This window comes from Elgaria multicarinata, chromosome 8 (assembly GCF_023053635.1).
Source record: "Elgaria multicarinata webbii isolate HBS135686 ecotype San Diego chromosome 8, rElgMul1.1.pri, whole genome shotgun sequence".
NCBI classification, from domain to species: Eukaryota; Metazoa; Chordata; class Lepidosauria; order Squamata; family Anguidae; genus Elgaria; species Elgaria multicarinata.
The window spans coordinates 65,534,882-65,549,792 of record NC_086178.1 but is presented as its reverse complement, the minus strand read 5'-3'; the positions used below and the strand labels follow the sequence as shown (position 1 = coordinate 65,549,792).

Sequence of the window (14,911 nt, the reverse complement as noted above, 5' to 3'; positions counted from 1 at the left end):
GTATTTATTGTTGTATCACATACAGTCCTGAAGCCTGAAATTGGTTATCTTCCTGCTGCACACCATGCCCCCTTATCTGTAAACAATTGCACCAAAAGACAATTGTATATATTATGCACACTCTGGCATAACCAAGAAATGGAATCAAAGGTTTGTCTACACAAACCAGTGGGTCTATGTCTGGTGGAAGGGGAAAAACTGCTGCCCCTCCACAAGGACAGGTTAGAAATTTAGTCCGTGCCTCCTTTCCAAATACAGCTCTTTACTTTTCCCCATATAAATAAATAATAGTCATTCACTACCATATAAAAACTAAGCACTGCACTTGGGGACACTGTTACAATTGAAGTGAATAACTGCATGATGGGTACCTGCCTTCAAAGAGAGGAATTGTACGTATTTCCAACACCTCTTCCATACCTCTCACAATAAGTGACTTTTGCTAGTAGATAATGGATACAACTTCTCACTTGATAAAAACATTATATTCCAATAAGAGTTAGTGTGTCATCTATTAGCAATAGGAAGGATTCTTTGAACAACTACTCAGTGTTGTTACAGAGAGAAAAAAAGTCACTTCACTGAACATTTATAGAAGAGATGTAGATTTCAAGTGGCTACTGAAATTTCTGCAGGAAAAGGAGTTTCAAAAGGACTGGTAGGTTGGTTTATGTTCCTTGAATGTACTTGCTATACCTGCTATATCTGGCTGCCGGATGTTCAATGGGACTTCCAGCAGTGAGCAGCATACCAGCAATGGGGTTGTGCTGATATTAGGGGCCATAATACCATATGTGAATTTAGCCTTGGAAACTTTACCAGCACTGTATATATCAGTGTAAGGCAATCTTTGGGGCTGTGGGCACATTTGGCAATTGGTGAAACTGTCCTGGGCATCACCACAAAATGGCTACCATGAGAGATGTGGCAAAGGGCAAGTAACCTGACCAAAAGCGTGATTAAAAGATAGACGTGGGGGCCGGATGCCCAACTCACTAAACAATTCCTTTGAACCCACAATTTTCAGCACCAAAAGAAACCTATTTCACAGCAAAATGAGTACTTTTTTTTTTAAGGAATGGGAGAAGTAAGGCACCTTGGCGAGTACCAAGAAAAGTGACCAGAGCGCATTGGTATATATTCCTAGTACATTGGTGCCTGGTATATAATCAAATGTATCTTCCACAAATAAATTGACAAGAAAATATATAAAACAAGTATAATAATGTACAAGGAAGAGTTATAATTTGTTTCTTAACTCCACTAAACAGTTTTGTTCTACTAAAATTCTAAAACCTGACTTGGTAGTAATGGTAATGAAATGAAGCTCAAATAGCTTAGAACGATGCATTATGCAAGCCCACCTTATGATTGTAGGAATCTGCAACATACAGGAGGCTTCTTTTCTTGTCCCAGGCTACTCCTAAGGGATGCTGCAGCTTTGCATTTATCCCAGCTCCATCAATATCACCAAAGGCAAATAAATTCTTTTTTCAAAGGGGAAAAATAATAATTAGGAGGTTTCTTAAGAATCAATGAATATGGTCAATGTTGGAAGCTACTTATTTAAATGAGAAGAAAGAGGTTGAAAAATATAGCAGTTTTTGCAACATGGGTGAATGGCAGGAAGGCTGCAATCCTATACACATTTATTTAGGAAGAAGCTCTATTGAAAACAATGGGACTTACTTCCAAGTAGACATGTATAGGATTGTACCATAAATGTTTAAATTAGTGGAATTTAATGAAGTCAACTAGGCTCCTTGCTGAATTACTCTTGCTGAACTAGCGTAAAGCCCATGTCGCCATGGGTACTAGTAGACTTAGGGCAACCCTCATTTATAATGTATTTATGCATACCTTTCCTTTCCAAAAGTATTTAAGGCAACTTAAAAATACTGCGATTAAAATCACTAATGGTAAGAACAAATCTCTTTGTTGCTTTGCAACAAACTACGAGGTTGTTTATGAGTTTGTGCATTAGCCAACTCAGCTACTTTTCCTAATGTGTGACTTGGCAAAAGATGGAGAACAAAATCCTCATTCTTGGTAGAATGTATTTTCTGACTCTTCCTCCTCCTTATTGTCGCTTTGGAATATCCATAGCAACTTGCTGGCTATGAACTCTGTGAAAATCTGCAGGCCAATATAGCTGTACTGAGAATAAAGATTTCTGAATGACAGGGAGGAGTGAGGCAGCACTACCACAGTAACCAATAACATATACTTAGTCAATACATTACAGACATGAATGGCCATATGAAACAAGGTTCTACATTGTACCCTTATTGGAAGTCTTGCCAAAGTGGTCTTGAGTAGGACCAACTGGAAAAATACATTTAACTCACCATTGGGTCTCTCTCTCCTCCAACAAGGTGTTTCACCGCTCCATCTTTCAGAGAAATTGTTCGCACAGTACTGCTCTCACTGTCTGCTACAAAAAGACAGTTCCATGGCTCTTCAGCAGCAACAGATAGTCCGGAAGGCTGTGCAAAGCCTGCTTTATGGGGATATGCATTGTTTCGGTTCTCTTCGTTTCCACTCCCGGCAAACCGAAGGCAGGTTCCTTTCTTTAAATCACTAAGGGGAAAAGGGGACATTTTCATGGGTCCGACCTAGCTATTTTATACCATTGTGTACATTAAACACCTTCGTTCCTACAAGCAAAGGAAAGACACTTGCTTTTTTACATTTTCCTCAACTGTGGAGCTCCATCAACTGCTACCAATGCATAATAACAACAACAACAACTACAACAACATGTTTTGTCCCCTTTTATTTTCATCCATGCTTTCACAATTATAGTAAGCAAGAAAAACAGACATAAAATACATTTGGTTTAGTGGAAGCAGAAGCTTCTATTGTCCAAATGCTCATTAATCAGAACAGTTCGGATTTCTCAGTGAATAGTTTGGATAAGCAAGTATTTTCTAGTGGATCTACACATTCTGCTTATCAATTACTGACTTGTTTTTTCTATGACAGATCTAACATTCTAGCTTACCTTCCTTTGGGCAGTTTTCCGCATTCCAACATGAGGGCCCAGATTTGATGTGTACCTGCCATGGCAATCCACAGAAAACCATCGTCATGGGTTGCTGAAATTAGAAAAAAACATAATATCACAGTAAAAGTGGATGAGCTCATGTTAGAAGATTTTCTCATTTCCTTTGTTTAAAAACACTTTTTCAAATTGCTAGTCATTCAGTAGATAGCACTCTCAACTGTTAATAATATTGCTGAATGTGCTTCACGCTGTTTTAAAAATGTATATAGTGCTGTACAAAAATGGATAAACACGGAAACAACTGTAATTGTAGTTTTATAATCTAATCTAATAAAGGCTAATCTAATAATCTAAAAACTTGCCAATCACTTCTTAAAATTACTCAGACCAAATTCTAATTCTGGTCTACTACGCAAGATGGAATATTAAATTAGAGCTAGAACATATAAAATGTGAACCAAGTGTGAATGGTGAACGTTTCTGACCACTGTGTGAGCAGCAGTTTAATAGATTATGGATTGTATTCTATTCTGTCACCGAATGGAAAGGAGGAAGGCGATTTTTGTGAGGCTTTCTTCTGCAACCTCAAGTATGTATGTGTCCCCACCAAAACTGCTCCAGAGGGTTGGAGGACCCTTTGGAGCTGTATGGGAGGTGGTGTGGAGTGCTGCAAGAGAATGAGGGAATTTGCAAGAAAATTCTCCCTTCCCTTCTATTTATGGAAACTTCCACTGGAACAAATAGCTTTCTGTGGACAGACAACTACATAACAAAAGTTTTAGGAGGGGGGGCTTAAATAATGAAACTGAGACTCTTAATCTTAGGTCATTTTTGAAGATGAACACGGAGGGAATGGGAATCTGAGGACCTGTTGATACATTAATTTATCTCAGGATTTCAGCTGGAACAGGAGTTCTAATGGGTAGTAAACTGTGAACTGGGGACATTCTGTGGGTATCTGAATGTGAGATCTTCCTGACCCTGCAGAAAAGCAACTCCTGTCTTACAGAATCAGTGGGATCCAGCATTCAAACAACAAAAAGAGCCAGTTTGAGATGGCTGCCTTTTCTTAGATTCTCCATAGTGAAACATATATTAGAGAAAACTGGCCGCTTCCAGAAGCCCTCTGCATATGCTAAATGGATGGAGTGAAAATTGTAGCAAATATGGCTAGAGGTTTGGCTAGTAAGCCAAGCTAATGTTTCTAGACCCCTGCTGATAATTACAGAGTACTTGCTCAAATGACTCTCAAAGTGGATGCGAATGAAAGGCAAAGAGTGCTCCTACTCATTTTCCCAATTACACTTTCCAACTGCAGAAAAAGGCCTGAATAGATTTCTTTCTCTCTCGCTCTCTCTCTCTCACACACACACCCAATGACAATGGTTTCAATGATAATCATTATGGAATTGAAAAAGCAAGGCATACTTTCTCAGATTTGGCCATGGAGAAGGACAGAAAGCAAGCACATCCAGGAGATTTTGATCTCTCGCACTTTCTTGTGAATCAGCTCCTATTTGATTTGGTTTTGTCTGGAGTGGGGTGGGAAGGAGGCATACTGCCCCCCCTTACAATCCTGGAAACCGCTTTCAGTAGGGAGGCAATTTTTATCTGATACACTGTGCTCCTCCACATTGGAGTTTCTGTCAGTATAGGCTAAACCATTGAGCAACAGTATCTCCAAATGCAACACGTTATTTTTATATATAAGAAGGTAAACGGCATGTATTCAGGAACATAATTCAACATGTCCCTTTCCCTTCATGATGTGCCTGGAATGAGTGGCAGATTCTACTTCCTTTCAGCTGTATCCACACTACATATTCTATAGCACTCTGAAAGAATTTGTAAATCTACATGGCGTGTAGTAAACACTCTCTCAGTTCCTTGCAAATTATCTTGCACATTCCAGAAACTGTAAAATCAAATATTAAAAGCTCTAGTCAGAAACTACATCATCTGGGTTAAATCTGTGATTTTGCAACCAGGATGAAGTATGTGTCATTCAGAAGTAGAACTAAAAAAACCCTGCACTTCTTAGAAATACAATTTCCTCTTTCCTTTTTCCCTGTGATGAGTACAGGAAAAGGAAGGGAGTGAAAGTCATTATAATTTCCTCTGTGGAAATGGTCTTTGTTGGTCAGTGAAAGTAACGACAGAGGCAGAGGTATGAATTAAAATACTCATATATTTAATATTAGCTTAGTTCTGTTATGTATGACTTTAACATCTTTTAAGTCCTTCATCCACCTTCAATGAATAAATCTTAGTAAAAATTGGAGTGAAAGTGAAGGCATGTATATTATATAATAATACAGTGAACATGCTTTTGACCATTTCCTTTCAGCATTTATTTAATTTTATAATTAACAGCTCTGCAAAACTAATAAATACTCAATGTTTCCCAAAGGACCTTCCCTTTCCTGAAAAAGAACAAATATTTCCCTCCAGAAAAATGATTAACAGATTTATTCGTAATACATGAATACTTTGAAAACAGAGTGCATGCTGGTAGACCTCATTAGGAATTGACATTTAGATTCAAATGAGGCCAGTGCTGCAATCCTATGTACACTTACTTGGGAATATGTCCCGTTCAAAACCAGTAGGGCTTATTTATTATTATTATTTATTATTATTTATTTATATAGCACCATCAGTGTACATGGTGCTGTACAGAGTAAAACAATAAAATAGCAAAACCCTGCCGCATAGGCTTACATTCGAACAAAATCATAATAAAACAATAAGAAGGGGAAGAGAATGCACCAAACAGGCACAGGGTAGAGTAAAACTAACAGTATAAAAGTCAGATCAAAATCAAGTTTTAAAAGCTTTAGAAAAAATAAAAGTTTTTATTTGCAAGTAAATAAGTATAAGATTGGGCTGCCAATGTAATTTATTTTTCCTTATTTTCTTAGCAACAGATTTCCATGCAAACATTCGTTTTAAAAGGTAATTGACCTAAGACCAATGTTTTACAAGGGGAGTTTCCTTTACCCCCTGAACCCCTGTGCCTCCCCAAAATCTGCTCCAGAACCCCCCTAACTCTCTGGAACAGATATTGGGGGACACAGGAGGCTGTAGAGGACAAGGCAGAATTGCCTCCTCCCCACTGACAGAAATCTTCCAATAGAGGAGCAACACTGGTTGAATTTCACCCAGTGATGTCACTGATTTGAAAGTATAACAGATATATTTTAAGTAAAGTAAACATGTCTAAAATCCTGAAAATCTAGGTAAAAATAATATTCCAGTGCTTTTATTCTTTGATCACATGTGGAATGCTAACAAAGACATGCTTTTCTCCTCAATTCTCAGATAATCAGGCTAAGCTGAATGCATTAGCTGATCAAAGCTTCTTGTACAAGCAGATTACCTCAAATGATATTTCAGCTTGAGTGAAACAGAAATTTATGGTAACAAATATTATCCGGGGAATATATTTACCTAGCTGCTTTCCCTCGAGAGTAGGGATGGGTATTTTTTGTAATCTCAGACTCCACAGTATTCTCCAAATAGTGAATTAGGGGTCTGGAATGGCTAGTTCTTTAATAAAGTTGGAACCATCTAGAAGTCAGTACTTCGTGGTATAAAACACATGTAAACCAGACACAACACGGCACACAAATTTGTACATTTATAAATTATATTCAAAACGTAAAAGAAAAATATATAACACGAAAGTGTGCAATCTTGGATCTTCTGTGAAAAAATATTTTGGGTACAGCAACTAGGAGCCATTTAAATTTGCACTGAGTGGGGCTGCATTCAATTGGTCATTCCTACTTTATGCGGGGGTGGGGGAAGTATAAAAAGACTTATGGTGAACATTTCTAATTATACATTTTATATGCTCTATTTAACATATCTTCTAATTGCCAACTACTATATTACTGGATCTTGATAAATACACATTATGCCACTCTATAATCTATATTCCTAAAATAAAGTTGCCTATTTAGCACCACAGAAATATTTGGGATCTTTCCAGATATTTAAAGAAAATTTGGGGTTTTTTGCCAGCTCTATACTCACTCTAGTCCTGATCTAATATCTCATGCCTATGTAATGGCACATGAGACTATTTTAGTGGGTGCCATACTTCTACTAACTGCTTTTAAAAAAATAAGGGAGATGTGCATTCAGGAAATAAGAGAGCACATGAAGAAATATAATTAAAAGCATGTTAAGTAGTGCTCCAGTTTACTGTTAGAATGATTTAAATGGGTATTTACTAATCTTAATATTTCATTCTTCTAAATTCTTGTCTTATCTATGTGTGGCTCATAAACAGGCATAACTATACGTATACCTATATCTATATCTCTGTCATTTGCCAGTAGAATGACCTGTGGGGTCACTTCTTTAAATGAATATCATAATGTGGAGCATCTTTCTTACTTTTGCCTTAATTCAGCCTCCATTGGAAATGTAGCTGTGGCAAAACCTATACAGGCTTTACACCAGCTTTGCCTGTTCATTAATATTTAAGCTCAAGTGAACATCATTGATGTCTATAACTTTGAAACTTTACCTTGGGGGAGCTAGGGGTGGCAACGGCCGACAGAAAGCTCTGGCGTGGGCTGGTCCATGAAGTCACGAAGAGTCGGAAACGACTGAACGAATAAACAACAACACTGTGGTGCAGTCAACATGGGTTTGCCCTTAGAATGTTTGCAGGTTGTTATCAATAAAGAATATAACATATATTCAGAAACAGGAGGGGGCTGCGAATACATTTTGCATTTGCTCCAGAATCTGGGTCTTTCTAGGTACAAATCAAAGTGTATTTTTCAACAAATAAAAATCCTCACACCCCTCTATTTTTTTGTTTTTTTTCAATATAGGGATTTAAATTCCTATTTCAACTCAGGACCGAGCTGCAAAAAATCACAACGAATACCAGGCCTGCAAAATGTTATGGTAATTAAATATAGATTTGTTCAAGTAACATATCTAAACATATTGTTAAATATATAACTGCAGTTCAACATTAAAAAAATGAACTGTATTTTAGATGTTACAAAGAATTTTAAGACAAGGCAGTATCTTCCAAATGAAAAAGATTATATGCCATCATAAAAAGTAGCCAAATCTTTCTGTAAAAAAACCACTTTTGCAAAAGATACTAGAAAGAACATAACTCCTGCTAAAATTCTCCAGAGAATATGGGGAGAAGAAATAGTACTAATTTAGGGTTCGAAATATGGATTCTATTACATGATGTTACCTAACTGACATTTTTTTTATCACAGAGGAAACCAAAACTTGCATGGCTGCTGAACAGACAAACTGGGCACTGAAAAGATTTTAATATGACTTATATTAAAGAAAGGAAAGAAAGAAGAACAATTACCATATATAGCTGCATCTGCAGAGATATTTTACAAAACACTAAATGTATTCCACAATTCTGAGCACAATTATGTGTGAGATTTGCACTCATTTTATAATCACATGCAGGGTTGTGGCAAGAACTAAGGACTTACTATAGCGCAATTGCCATTAACAGTCCAAGGATCCTGGAAATAGTTGGCTTTGCTCAATGTCTACAAAACACAAGCTGAAAAAGAAATGTCCACAAAACTATTTTATACAGTCTTCCTTACTTTAAACATTGATGCGTATTACAAAAAGTTCTATCTTTTCCATAACAAAGGAATGTTATTTTTAATCTAAAGTGGACACACTGTAGTTTTTTAAAATATATATATGGCAAATGGATCTTATTGAAAAATCCCACAAGAAATCAAAACATTGAACTTATACATGTTTCTTAGTAGGAAAGTAGAAAGTCCAGATACACTCCACAATCCTTCTATGGAAAAGATTTACCTAAAGTACTTTTACTATAAAACAGCTACTCTAATAAAAAGAACAAAGTAATTCTTTCACTTTTATGTAATTAAACTCCACATTCCAAGGGGGGAGTAGTTTCAAACCAATGCAACTTATCCTTATTAGGGTATGTACATTCTCACTGCCAGTGCTGTTTGCAGCATCAAAGCAAAAGTTTTGCTTTGTGATCATAGTCATAAATATGCACTAACAATAAACTACAGCTTTTGAACTATTTTATCAGTCTTCATAACCACATTCTTTTCACCTTTTCTAAAAACAACATCTGTTTTACTACATCTAAGAATTTTAAGATACATATTTCTTCTGCAACTGGGTGGACATATATAAGCAGTGAAAGATCCACAGGCCATAGCTGGTTGATCTCTCCCTGCACTTGGATTTTATGGCTCCAGGTTATCCCCCACTACTGATGCTGTGTACCACACTATTCTATCGACTGGAAAATGTATCTCCCTTCCACTATTAGTCACAAAACAACAGGTTGGGGCTATTGGACAAAAAAGAAAACAGAAGACTAGTTCTCACTGAGTTAGTGAACTTGTTTCGTGCTTAGGCTCCACTACTTCAAACGGCAGAATGGGGCTGAACATAATGTTATGCAGAACCTTACAAAAACATAAATGCTTCTGGATAATAGGTTTGGATCATACAAAGAGAGGGAGTCAACAGTGGATTGGTAACAGCCAATACCAGTGACACCGACATACAATGGCACTCACACAACACTCCTGGTTGAGGATCCAGGTGTGCATCCCTTTCTTCAATCTGCTTGCTGTTGTTCCCCGCCTCGATCCAATCGGAGAGGTGGGTAAGAAATAAATTATTTTTATTATTCTCCCCTAGATAGTAGCACTGGGATAGTAGCACTGGGATCCTGGAGATAGTAGCACTGGGATCCTGGAGGAAGGAATTCTTGTAACAGATACCATAAATATCTTTCAGACTTTCACTTTGTATCCAAATGCACAGAATAGGTAGTTATATTTTTAACTGGTAAAAACAAAACAAACAAACAAGAGGAAGGGGGGATACAGTAAGCACTTGTAAAAGCTTACTGGAAAAAGCGATTATTTATCTGAAACCTCCGGAGCAGTATTACCCTCCTACTCCCCTCCCCTCCCCGACACACTACAGCCTACAATTAAGTGCCTGATTGCAATCTGCCAGAGAGGCCTTGCTCCCCTGAAGTACAATCTAGTGAGAGTCAAGACAGCACATTATCCATGGCAGGGTGGCACCTCTGGAATCACCTTCCTAGGGAGACTCACTGGCAGGCCATTTCATTCTTAATGCTTAAAGGGGAAGTTAAAATATTTTTAATCTCTTGTGCACTTCAAAAAGGATTTTAGTATTTTTGCCATTGCTCCATTTTTAATGATATTGCTTCATTGCACAAAACATTTGATTTTATTTGGTTACAAATCGCCTTTGCTGGAGTTTTGTTAACCAAAATGTGACCCATTAATATATTTTTATTATGATTTTTCCTTTTGGAAACACATTCTTTATTAATACTGTTGTGCCGATTCAATAAATAAGACCAGCAATTTTAAATTCAGCATTGGGAGAAATCTTGCAAGATCCTACTGAAAAGTATTCAGCCTGTATTTACAGAATAGTGGCCAGGAGTGCTCAGATAAAAAAAAGTCAGTCCTTCCTTAAATTTCCCTATAATATGACTGGAGATAGAGAAGAAAATCGTCATGAATATTTCAATCTTTACCGATGAAATCTGTGGGGTCTGCCTTACAAATTACTGGAAATATTTCAATTTCCAACCTTTATCATAAAAGTTAAAAATGAAATTGTTTGTTTCTTTCGTAATGGGGTTCTCAAATTTTATTACAGTGAAGAAAAAAATTGAAGCCTCCATAAGAATTAAGGCAAAGAAAAATACAAAGGCAGACAGACACACTAGGAAGCTTATATTCTTGAATGGATCAGTTGGCCAGCTATTTTGCTCGTTTAATTTGAACTTTTGCCAACTTGGAACCACTGAAAAAATACTTTTAAATTCAACAACAGATTCTGATAGTCTCCACGTTTTTGTTGTTTTCCTCTGTTGTGCACCTGGCACTTCGTAATTTTAAAATGACAGGGCTTTCTATCCATGGCTGTACCGTTGAAATGAACAAATACAGCTTTTAATTTTTCGCTAACCAACAAACCTATTAAACTAGAGTTAGTGTGTCAGCAGCTGGATCCATATAGATCAATATCACTTTAATGGCAAAAATAATGCTCTTGTGTCTGGCAAATGAGGCAGAATCAATCAATCCTCCCTGATAGTTTCATTCTCACTCTACAGGACTGCTACTGTTAAAGCTTCCTCAAAATGGTGCAGATGAATAGAACAGAAGGGCAGGAAGGAGAGGATTCCTTTCCCATCGTCCTTCTGCTTCTTACTGTGCCACACACAGAGTCAGTACAGCATCAAAGTACTTAAGATGACTGCAGGACATAGCTGAGGCTTCGCGGTAGTATTCCATCAGCCATTGCTGCCAAAAATCTATTCTGCTGGCTGGACTAGAGCAGCAGCCGCTGCTTTGACCACTCTTGCCTTGCGACTCTGTTGCTGATGAAATAACCAATGGTGGCCAAGGAAATAACCAATAGGGCCCTCCACATGACATAGTAACCAACAGTCAACTCTGCACAACATTGGTTATTTCAGCCAAATAACCAACCGTTGGTTAAAAAAAACTCCTGCCACACAACACAATAACCCATGGTGGGTTAAATAACTGTTGGTTATTGTGTTAGCAGAACCTAGTCAATGTGGCAGCAGACAACAAAAGCACATCCAATGCCTTACTGACAGTGCTATGGGCCACGTTTTAGCCTGTCATTTAAAAGTACTTCACTGGTTTCAGCTTCATTTTGGAAAGAATAAGTTGTACAAGTGCTGTGACGTTCTCCAGTAGAGAAGTATGTAAGTGCAACAAAACCAACTTGGCATTTCCAAAAGTCAAGCTAAATCACCATGATCCAGTTTGCAATGACTTATGTGATGACTAATTTAGACATAAGCATTACTTTGGCATATAATTAAATACACATCCAAAGCCTATGTTCATGATTTTTACGAACATAGCGCTCCCTATCCTGCATATACGTTAATTTAATGTATGATCGGTTTTATGTTTCTATACTGCTTTCTGTACGTTTTTAGTTTGCTTTATTGTGCTTTGAAATTTTGTGAGATGTGCCAAGAATGTGACTGAAGGATAGAGTATAAATCCTTATAATAAAATAGAATAGGGGCACAATCCTGCGCATATTTAGACAGAAAAAAGTCCTATAACTCCCAACATGTCCCAACCAGCCATGATGGCTGGAAAATGCTGGGAGTTGTAGGAGTTTCTATCTAAACATGCATAGGATTATGCCCTCAATAAATGAAGTTTCAAATCACTTCTCATCTCTAGCTTAAAGATAACATACCCTGATAATAAGTCATTCTTCAAAATACAGAAATGTACTCTCTCTCTCTCTCTCTCTATATATATATATATATCTAAAAAAAAGCTATTTTAGGAATTATTGCAGCATCACATAAAAGCTTTGCCAATTAGCCATATGAAAGCTTATCTGAAGTTTACCCAACTCCCTTTTTCAACTTTAAAAAAATACATAAAGTTTAAGACTGCTGTCATCCACTTTGAGACAATATGCTCACGAGGAAGAAAAATCATATTGCAATGTCTTTCCAAAATAGTAAAAGTTCCTGGCTGCTCTACTTGCTTGGGGCATGAACTTTGACTGTGACTTTTTAGCACTACTTTTTTCAGTTCTGATATAGATATAAAATGCAAAAAGCTCTTTAAGTGAGCATCTTGATACTGGCTTTAGTTAGTTCATGAGCAACTATTTAGAGACATGAAAATTCTGGCCGTGCACATATCTCCGATCTAAGGATTGGGAGAAAGGCAGAGCGGAAGTCATTGTCAGGATTAGGAATCATATTTACTGATGACAACTTGATCAAGGAAACATGACGTAACTCAAAAGAATTGGGATCCAAGAGGTGGTCAGAACTTGGAAGCTCAACTTAAAACACTTCACTGCCAGTGAAAGGCAGAGTGCAAAACTCAAGGCAAAAGTGGGAAAACACCAGAGTTTATGAATGTGGAAGAACAGGGTTTGTAAGAATAGAGGAATACAGGAAGCTGCCTAATAATGAGTCAGACCTTTGGTCCGTCTAGCCCATGACTGTTGACACTGACTGTTCCAGGGTTTCTTTGGGTACGTTTTCCTGTCCTCTCTGGAGATGCCAGGGATTGGACCTGGCATCTGCAGGTAGGATTTTCTGCAAAGCATGTGCTCTATCACACTGAGCCAGGACCTTTCCCTTGGTCAGAGCCTTGAGAATAACTTTTGAAAAAGTGCAATCAACCATATGTCAACTCTGAGGTATGTCCAACAGGAAGAGAAATAATCTTTGAAAAACGTTTTGCAAAAACAGCAAATAATAGGAAGGAGAGAACAGCAAGAGTACAGATTTGATAATCTCTGGCTCTATATAGTGTCTGACAGGCTTGCTGTCTCCCTTTCTGACTCTCTGGATCAATCTTAGCTCAAAGCCATACCTCACTCCTGCCATAGTCCCTTACAATACATATGCACAACTTGTTTCACAGATGATCATTATCACTTACAAATAATAGGATGGATCCAGGCTTGACTGCCTGCAGCCCTAAGTGCCACCTCCCATGCTGTTCTGGAGGGTCTCCCAACCTCTGGAGCAGATTTTCAGGAGGCAAAAGGCACAGCAGCAAGAATTGGTGAAAATTGTCTCCCCACCTCTTTCCATCAGTGGGAACACCCCATCTGCAGAACTCCATTAACAGGAAGTCTGGACCCAACCCTATATACATCAAGACTGTATTTCCTGCTACATTGCAAGTTTCAATATCCTTTACTTAAAACCATGTGCGCTAGCTGGCATTTTTATAAATAGATGCTAACTGTGCACCAAAAAGCATATATTTTGGATTCTAAGCTATTCATGTGGATCACAACGTCTGGGTCATAGCTCTGTGCCTTTCAGAAAGAATGCAGCTATCAAGAACATTTCACACTTCAATCAAAAGTGCATTTAGCACTGCTTGCTTTCAACAGCACTGAATAAAAATAGAAGAGTGCAGAAAGTTGAAAGTACACGGTCATTAATATGGTGTTAAGACTCCAACACTATGTATGTAACATTCTACTCAGGAGCTCTAAAGCAGGAAAATATGCTAGTTCAATCAGGCAGAGTAAAAAATAGTAGTAATTTATTAATTCTAATATACAGAAACATGATCGCAATCTCTTTCTGGAATGGTGGAAACTGATATTCATATAAACATGTTAGGAGTTACAAAATGTACAATTTGCCTTTAAGAAAAACTACTTCTGTCTTGTTGCTTTGAGTGGCTCCACATTTTATGCTGAAATCATACTTGTTGCAAAAAACAACACCCTGGTGTTCTCTTTAGCATTATGAGCATTATGTTCTAACTTTCTATATGTTTCTTTTCCATTTTAGTTCAGTGTCATTTTTGAGACACTATATTAAAAAAAAAAGCCTGGGAACAAAATGTAGTAGCGATCAGAGTAACCCCAGCTGCACACTTTTGAGTCACCCCAAAATATGAACAATAAAAAGCTGGGGAACAAAAATGTTTAGCGATTGGAGCTGAGAGGGGGAGTCAAGATGAGGTTTGCCACAAAGTCTCCCGAGAAAGGCGCCAGAGCCAGCTGGAGGATTAACGAGAAGGACAGGGAGAACAAACCACAACAAGCTCAATCATCTGTTGGGTGTTCCATGAGTTATTCAGCAGACAACCCACTGTGGCTTATTTGCATGGTGGTTTGGCGTGACATGCAAATTTGCCTACTGTGTTGCAAATGTATTAAAATGCAGTTTTAAAAGGAAGGGAGAATCTACTTTTCATTAGCCAGCTGTTACACGATGCACTACAAACATGAAACATGTTTCACTTCAAACATGAGACTCTTACAGAGAAATGTCAATCTGGAAAGACATCTTCTAAA

The 14,911-nt window shown here is 37.6% G+C and overlaps 1 protein-coding gene across 2 annotated transcripts in view; it reads right to left on the bottom strand.

Annotated features, from left to right (window-relative positions):
• The window catches only part of NHLRC2 (NHL repeat containing 2), a 37,567-nt gene that overhangs the window by 8,084 nt on the left and 14,572 nt on the right, over positions 1-14,911 (bottom strand). For both annotated transcript variants that reach the window (XR_010025733.1, XM_063132696.1), the window contains exons 6-8: positions 3,005-3,098; positions 2,349-2,580; positions 1,365-1,487 (exon numbers count right to left, since the gene is read on the bottom strand). Coding sequence is in view for 1 of the 2 variants with exons in the window: in XM_063132696.1 (XP_062988766.1) it covers positions 1,365-1,487; positions 2,349-2,580; positions 3,005-3,098 (449 nt within the window). In the remaining variant the exon portion in view is untranslated. The remainder of the gene's footprint in view (positions 1-1,364; positions 1,488-2,348; positions 2,581-3,004; positions 3,099-14,911) is intronic.